Source organism: Chenopodium quinoa, unplaced genomic scaffold (assembly GCF_001683475.1).
Source record: "Chenopodium quinoa cultivar QQ74 unplaced genomic scaffold, ASM168347v1, whole genome shotgun sequence".
NCBI lineage: Eukaryota > Viridiplantae > Streptophyta > Magnoliopsida > Caryophyllales > Amaranthaceae > Chenopodium > Chenopodium quinoa.
Window position 1 is genome coordinate 292,694 of NW_018743047.1, and position 8,600 is coordinate 301,293.

General features: G+C 35.8%; 1 protein-coding gene across 1 annotated transcript; it reads right to left on the reverse strand.

Annotated features, from left to right (window-relative positions):
• Nucleotides 1–510: 510 nt before the first annotated feature.
• On the reverse strand, nt 511–7,932 carry LOC110730713. The gene is made up of 9 exons (XM_021910538.1): nt 7,660–7,932; nt 3,800–4,384; nt 3,133–3,672; nt 2,985–3,011; nt 2,797–2,898; nt 2,075–2,639; nt 1,761–1,883; nt 988–1,647; nt 511–779 (listed from the first exon to the last, which is right to left on the reverse strand). Exons 1-9 carry the CDS (start codon nt 7,930–7,932, stop codon nt 511–513), a joined length of 3,144 nt encoding a protein of 1,047 aa, XP_021766230.1.
• Nucleotides 7,933–8,600: the final 668 nt, after the last annotated feature.

The following is an 8,600-nucleotide window of genomic DNA, read 5'->3' on the forward strand; positions in this document are numbered from 1 at the left end:
AAAATTTCTGTCAATGAAATTATAGAGCTATAATCGGAAACATATCATCTATCCTACCCAAACTTTTCAAGATAGAATACAAAAAATCATAAGACCAAATCTTTTTTTTTTTTTTTTTTGGAAAATAGGGAGAAATTTATTACCAAAAGTTAAAAGGTTACATCTTACAAAGGAGCTAAGCTGAAACCAACCTGAACTACACAAGACCCTTAAGGGCCAAACAGCACCACCAAACAAACAACTAAACCTAAAGGCAGCTAACAATCCCAGGCCACCTTCTAGGAAGGGATCTTGAGAAAACAAGTTGCCTACTCTAACTGCACTAATAGTCACTGTATCCACCTTCTAGGAAGGGTGCTACTGAAACAGTAGAACAGAAAGATCATATACAAACTAGGCCAAAAAACAGCAGGACAAAACAGGCCAAGAAAAACAATAAAACCAAAAACAGAACTTAAACAATCAAAAACTTCTTGCTAGCTTCAGGACACCTACAAGCTGTACTGAAAATTATATCTCTGACAACACTGCCAACGGTTTTACAGCTCCCTGTAAAAAGCACAGAATTCCTTTGAGTCCATATGCTATAAACAGTCTCAGTGAAAGCAACATGCAGCAATTGACTCTTAGTGTTAGACTTTCTGCAATGCTTTTGATCCAAGCAACTTCTTTATCAAATCTCTGAGCAGGCTTTGGCACATGAAAAGTACTCAAGACTCTGCTCCAAATCTGTCTAGAAAACTCACAATCAAAGAACAAATGTTGCACATTCTCATTCTCTTTCAAGCAGAAAAAGCATTTAGGATCACAAGAGATATGTCATTGCAATAATCTGTCCTTAGTGACAAGTCTATTCCATAAAGCCAACCAAAGTATGAAAATACTTTTAGGGGAAGCAAGATTATTGCAAACAACCGTTTTCCAAGGCATCTTAGGAACCTGAGGTCTAATAGCATAATAGAATTTTTTTAATCCTCATTTTGTTGCCCTGAATAAAGTCATCCCATCCCCCTAGATCATTCACTACATCTCTACAACTCAGAATTTTCTTTAAGAACCAAGAGCATTTAGCAGGGATAGGGGCAGTCCAGCTATCTTTATATTTGAAATAGTAAATGTGAACCCACTTTACCCATAAATCATCAGCTTTATGAGCAATATCCCAGAGAAGCTTTGTGATAGCAGCTTTGTTACACTCAGGGAGAGAAAGAAGATTCCAGCCACCACAAACTTTAGGAAGACAGACACTGTTCCAAGAAACTAAGGACTTCCTAGGAGGAGCAGAAGAGCCAGTCCAAAGGAAACATCTGAACCTAGCTTCAATCTCCTTCAGGATCTTCTTAGGCAAAATGAAAATTTGAGCCCAGTATGTCTGAATGCCAAAAAGAACACTCTTAATTAACTGAAGCCTCCCAGAATAAGAAAGGTGTTTAGCCATCCACCCTTGAATTCTTGCAGTAACCTTTTCAACTAGAGGCTTACACTGGGAAATAGTAAGCTTCTTAGAGGAAAAGGGCACACCAAGATACTTGAAAGGAATAGAACCCTGAGAGACCTCAAGAAGATCACTAAGCTTAGTCTGAATATCAACAGGAACACCACCAAAATAGACTTCACTTTTATCAAGATTAGTAGAGAGACTTGAAGCTTTGGAAAACTTAGAGAAGACATGAAAAAGAAGCTTAACAGACTCACTGTTTTCTCTAGATAACATAAGAAAATCATCAGAAACATCATATGAGTTAGGAAAAGTTTCTCACATCTAGGGTGAAAATTGAAATCAGGGTTCAAGCTTAGCTCATAGAGACATCTGGATAAGTATTCCATAGCAATAGCAAAAAGAAAGAGGGACATAGGATCACCTTGTCTCAAACCTTTCTTTGCTTCAAAAGGAGGGGCAGGAATACCATTAATGAGAATAGAATAGTAGACAGAAGTTACACATTTCCAGATCCAAGCAATAAAAATCTAAGGGAAGCCAAGCTCTTGAAGAACAGTCTTAAGAAAATCCCATTCAACTTAGTCATAAGCCTTCTTCAAATCAACTTTAATCATAGACCTAGGGGTAATAAACCTGTGATTATACCCTTAATAAGCTCAGTTGCAAGTAAATTGTTATCACCAATGTGCTTCCCAAGAATGAAGCCTGCTTGAGCATCATCAATGAAATTTCGAATAACAGAAGCAAGCCTAGCAGTAATAATCTTGGAAATGAGCTTATAAACCACAGTGCAACAAGCAATGGGCCTAAAATCCTTGACATGAGAAGCATTGGGAACTTTAGGAACCAGAGTAATAGAAGTGCAATTCCATTGCCTTTGCAAAACCCCATTCTCAAAGAAATCAAGCACACTAGCATAAATATCATCTTTAGAAACATGCCAGACTTTCTTAAAAAAGAAAGAGTTAAAACCATCAATACCAGGGGCCTTTGAGTTGTCAATGCTCTTAAGAGCACTATCAATCTCAGAATGAGAAACAGGCTGGATAAAAAACTGCTGAGCATAAGAACTAAGCTTCTTACCTCTTCTCATAGTGACCAAATCAACAGCAGGGAGACAAGGAGCCTTAGTCCCTAAGAGAGACTTATAGAAATCAAGAATTTCAGTTGTAACAGCAGCAGGGTCCTTGAGCAAAACCTGATTAGAATCAAAGATAGAATATATCCTGTTCCTGGCTTGTCTAGTCTTCATCACTGAAAAGAAATAGTGAGATGCCATCTCCAAGATTAATCCAATTGATTTTGGATTTTTGCTTGAAAATGCTTTCCTGAATATCATTCCAAAGCTTAACAACTGCAATAGCATCAGCTTCCTTAACATGAAGCTCACTGTCTTCTGTATTCTGAATAATCAAGTTCTGAATGTCTAAAAGATCATTGTGAGCCTGATCAAACTTCTAAGAGACATTGCCAAAATGCATGCAGTTAAGAGATTTGATACTATCTTTAACAGCTTTAAGCTTCTGCCAGATTCCAACATTACCAGTATTCTAAGAATGGGAGACAGTGTCTAAGAATTCAGGGTGATCTGCAATACAGTTCATGAATCAGGGCCTCCCCTTCCCAGCAGGAGCATAACAAATATCAAGAAGTAAGGGACTGTGATCAGACAAGGAAGGGGCAAGATAGACAGTCTCCACATGCCCATAAGCATCAAGCCAACTTTGATTACCAAAAGCTCTATTAATCCAAGTAAGAGTCCTAGGACCAGAATGAGCTTTGTTAGACCAAGAGTAAAAAGCCCCTTTAATCTTAATCTCAGTAAGATCCAGCTCATCAACAAAATTCTGAAAATCTCTAGTTTCATACTCAGTAACACTATTTCCATTAAGCCTATCTTGAGAGTTAAGAACATAATTAAAATCTCCAACACATAACCAAGGAATTTGCTGCAAAGAGATATTTTTAATACCTTCCCAAAGAGGAAGCCTATCATGAATAGAGTGCATACCATATACAAAGGTGTGCTGAATCTTAGAAGATAAGTCCTTGTTACAAACAATGAAATGAATGAATTGCTCATGGATTTCCACAATGTTAACAGTAACTCTATCAGCATTCCAGCCAACCCAAATCCTACCCTTAGGAGAGCAGCAATAGTTACAAACCCAAGTCCAGGAAGGGCCAAATTTCTTCTGAACACCAATACTATTTTTAGCTTTCACTTTTGTCTCAAGAATACCAAGAAATCAACTGAATGAGAGTGAAGAAGCCTCTTTACAGAAGCAACTTTTCTAGGGTCATTCAGGCCCCTGACATTCTATATAGAGAAAATCATGAGACCAAAGGGGAATTAACCTCACCCCTGATTGGATTGATAGTAAAACCACCATCACCTTCTGTCTCATCTTCAATTAAAGCCACAAAAGCATTTGAGGTAACAGCTGGCTGATTAACTCTAGTATGTTGGCTCTTTGTTTTCCTCCCAACTATTCTCCAACCTGCATCTGAGTCATTCTGAGCAGTAGAAACATTTGGATTGATGACAGACTGCCCATGAATAGTGAAATCAGCAGTAGCAGCAGTAGCAGGAACAACATGGTTGGTTTTAGCAACCCAGACTTCCTGCTTGGGAGCTGTAGTCACTGACTGCTTGGGAGCTGCAGTCACTAATTGCTTAGAAACTGTTGGAGCTTTGGCAGAACAATCATGGCCAACTTTATTGCATTTAGAGCAAAAAGGTGGGGTCCATTCATAGACTACCTTAAGTTCCAGAATTTCCTTTGAAGGGCTTTCCACAAACACAGATTTAGGAAAGGGCTTGGTAACATCAATCTCTATCAAAACTTTGGCAAAGGAAACTCTTAGTTGTCTAGTAGTGCATTCATCAGAACAAATTGGAATACCAAGCAGACTACCAATACGACTAAGAGTTTCAGGACCCTAGCAATTTAGAGGTAAGTTTGGGAACTTAACCCATAAGGGAATAGTTCTCAAAATCTCAGCACCAAAATCAAATTTAGAGCTCCAAGGCTTAATGCATATGTGGACCAGAACAAAGAATAGTGTCCTTATCACTAATTGAACAACAATTAATGATAAAATACCCATCATCATGCCAAAATATATCTGGTGTTTTTACATTGTTCCATTGTTGAGCTATAAAACGATGAACAACAGTAATAGTAGGGTAATGAACCACCACACAGAAAACTAAGGCATTAGACCATTTCTTATTACCTTCCATAAGTTTAGAATCCTACAGCTGAGCTATCTATTTCCCATCTTGAACCATCGGGGCAATATAGGACAGGGGAGCTCCCTTAGCAGTCAACTTCCCAAAAAAAGAACTAGGCCGATCTTCACCATCTGTGTGTGTATTCTGCTCCGAGGGAGGTATTGAATGAGAATCGGGAATAGTTGGTTCAGTTCGTTGAGCAGCAACTCCAGCATCCAATGGAACAATAAACCCAGAAACCCTAGGTACTGTGTAACACCCTAATAATTCTCTCTTAAAACCTGTAAATACCCTGAACAAAATCCAAGAGAACTACTGGCGTGCTACCGCAACGTGTTCAAACGTTAAGGCTATATCAGAAATTAGCAGCGGAAAAACTAAATCAGTTATAAATAAGTTTCAAAACCAATAACCAAAACCAAACTAAATCTTACAAGTTGGAACCATTAAGGCCCTTATTCAAAACCCAAGTTAGTTAAAATAGTATAAAATGAAATTGAGTTTAATGAATTCAAAATTAAGTAGCAAAATAAGTAGTGAAAAGTAACCAACACTCCACTCAAAATCCCACAACCCTGATGCGAATGCTGCGTATGTAAGAACCTGTGGTTAATCTGCTCCCCGATATTACAAGTGTAAAAATTGGATCGTCACAGGGTCATTGAAAGGCGAAGGCCATGACCAAATAAAGACATATAAAGCACACAATCAGCAAAGCTGAGTACATACAAGCTGCGAAATAAATTAAGAAATACCTAACATGTTACTAATAATCAAGCATAAGCATCATTAAATTATAGACTTAGCACATGACTCAACCATCAAATTTATTAAGACTTCACTAGTTAATATTAACTGACTCATTTATTTATTTCATTGGATTTAGCAATAGACAAGGTTGTCCAACCCATGTCCCATTTGGAACATCAATAAAAGAAAAACCCCATGCCTCCTTTCGGAAACATCAATAAACATCCAACGACCACGGGCGCGACTCCGTGACCGTAGTTAGCATGAGATCTCACCTAACTCCTAGTTTTAAAAAAATAATATTTGAAATAGGAGACTCGTAAATCATACGGCCTCGATAAAAGTACACGACTAATACCCCATGTACCCCAACCCCTGATTGTCATTACTCCAGATGTGCACCAATCCAGAGTTTTATTGCTCATCCATCTTGAACTTTACGTGATTTACAGGTTTAGATTTGGTGATGACTCATATACATTACAATACAAACATTCCAAAGACAATTCAACCAAACATGGCAAATTCCCAATTTAAATTCTTGATTTATTAGTGACAAACAACATTTATTAATTATTCCTTTACTACCTCGGTGTATGAACACCTTGAATGCATAAGGCACCCCAAAACCTTAACCTCGTCTTTTCCTCCTTTACTCATCCTGTTTGCATAATCATGAATGAGTAATGATTTAATCTTTACACCAATCACATACCTTTGCCTTTAAGCGCACCTTGCATAATTAGAGCACAAATAATACTTGCATTACAAACTAGTGCACATCATTTGAAATTCACAATGTATAACCAAAAAATTTAACCCAGTCAATCCTATACATGGTACTAAGTTCTCGATCCGTCCTTAAACATGCACCTACAAGCAAGGTTTCGTAACTTGTACGTACCTTGAGCAAACGAATTGGTATGCCACTTTATTAACTATAAATCACCTTCAATAAGCTCCTCTCCTAAACTAATTAATAATATCTCAATCAATACCCAATCAATCAAATTTACAGCAATACTAACTTACTTTTAAAACCTTCAAAAATCCAAATCCAACAAAACTTTAAAGCCTTCCCTTTAGTTAAAATTAAAGGTTTATATATAGTTCTTTAAATTTTCTTCATAAAAACCTTAAAATACACTCTTATACATGAAATTACAGTAAGTTTAAAGTTTAATAAAAATCATAAAATTATTTAAAAACCCCTAATAATCTCCCTTTTTAATGGGTGATTAAACCCTCTTTATAAAACATCAAAAGTAATACTTAGAAACTATTTCCAGCACTTAAAACTTCAATAAAACATATACTTATGCTTAATTAACTTTAAACATAATTAATTTAATTAACCAAACTCAAGGATGATATTTTAAGTATAAAAAAACTTCGTTAAAATCAAAAACTGCCCAAAAATCATATTTAGAGGCTGAATTTGGCCACGAGATGGTGGTGCTCACTACTAAAGAGAGTGATTCTTTCTTAAAACATTGTTTCCACGTGAAAAACACTAATTTTTTACCAAAATCAGATGAGTTCAGAACCTGATCGGGATTAAAACGGGATTAATATTAACGAACGGAAATCTAAAAATTAAAACTCGAATTTAAGTGTTCAAAATAATTTGGAATTAAGTTAAACTAATATTTAGTTATAATCACCAAAATTTCAAAACATCATTACTATAAAAGCCCTAAATCAATTGTTCATAAAAACCCTAAAATCATGATTTTCAATAATTAAAAACCCTAGGTTATAAAATTTACAAAATCTAAAAATTATGACATTTATAAAATCTGAAAATTCATCAAAATACAATTTGATACTAATTTAATTAATTTCAAACAATAAAATCAAAACCCATAAATCAATAATTATAATTACACAAATTAATAAAACAAAGGAGAAAGAAAACAAGACTAACCTTTTTGTGTGGGAAATTTTTGGAGATTAATGGGGTATTTATAGGAGAGAACGTTGTTGGGTAAATAGAAAGATTGGGCCTCATAAAATTAATGGGCCAAATGAATGAAATGGACTAAGCTTTAGTTGTATTAAAATAAATTATAGAATGAAGGTTCATAAAATAATTTGTACCAAAATAATTTTTGACCCAAATTAATAATTTGAATATTTTGAAATTAAATTACGAAAAAATACAAAACAATATTATAAATAAAATTAAATTTCATTTATAACGTATTTAAAATTACAGGGGATTACATACTGTTCTATTGGAAATCAAGGATGCTGGTGTAGAAATGGCTTCAGCAAATAGTGCAATAGTCTCAGCATCACTCCGGGGAATAGAACCACAAGACGGATTGACCAGTGCCGGCACCGGAGTGACCAGCTCATCTGCCTCTTGAATTGGGCTTGGCACAAAAGTAGAACCCGAGTTTCGCAAATTCTGCAAAATTGTATCAAAAACTGGATCATTAGAATTCCTATGTTGTGCTAATTGAGGTGTAGAATTGTTCTGCTTCTTCTTCTTAGCCATCGGAAATCAAGATTGATGAAGGAACCGATCAAAATCGAAGAACCATGGAGAAGAGAGAGAAGAGAGAAAGTCAACAAAAGTCAAACCTCACATAATGCATTTGACTTTCATTCGATTCATAAGACCAAATCTTCATCCCAACCATTAGGAAGTCTCGATAAAGTAATATCAAATGTTTTTATAATCCAGTCTGTAGAAATACTACTAAAATAGTAGCCGCCTAATAAAGCAATCTATACAACTTTGGAAAATTCTCGTAGAGATTTATCCTTACACCATTTGTCATGCCAAAGCAGAACCTTTGGACCAATATTTTAACTTAAAATCATCCAAGTACATAAAAACATACAATACCTCCTGAAATAAATTTTCGGATGCCTATGCCTTGAAAAAAGATCTTCTTGCTCCACCATCCCAGGTTCTTGCACTGATATTTCTCTACAAAATCTCGTTTTCATTAACATATATCAACAAATGGCCACCTTGCCTTGATCTTCACATATTGTTCCATCAGGGTAACCGCCTAACAACAAGTTCTCCATGGGACAACTCACTTCCCACATAAACTAATGTAAACCCTTAACAAAATAATTGGAAATTTGATAGCCTTTGGCAAGTCCTATTTGATTTTTCTAGCTTTGAAGCCACTATACCTAGGATAGTGAGCA

Bases quoted from the DNA above. Each gene is read 5' to 3' on its own strand.
- LOC110730713 (XM_021910538.1), bottom strand. From the start codon at position 7,932: ATGGCTAAGAAGAAGAAGCAGAACAATTCTACACCTCAATTAGCACAA. The intron at 1,884-2,074 runs GTTTATTACCCC...CTCCTTTTGAAG, and splicing joins TATTAAGGGTATAATCACAG to CAAAGAAAGGTTTGAGACAA. The intron at 780-987 runs GCAACAAAATGA...TCTGCTTGAAAG, and splicing joins ATGGGATGACTTTATTCAGG to AGAATGAGAATGTGCAACAT.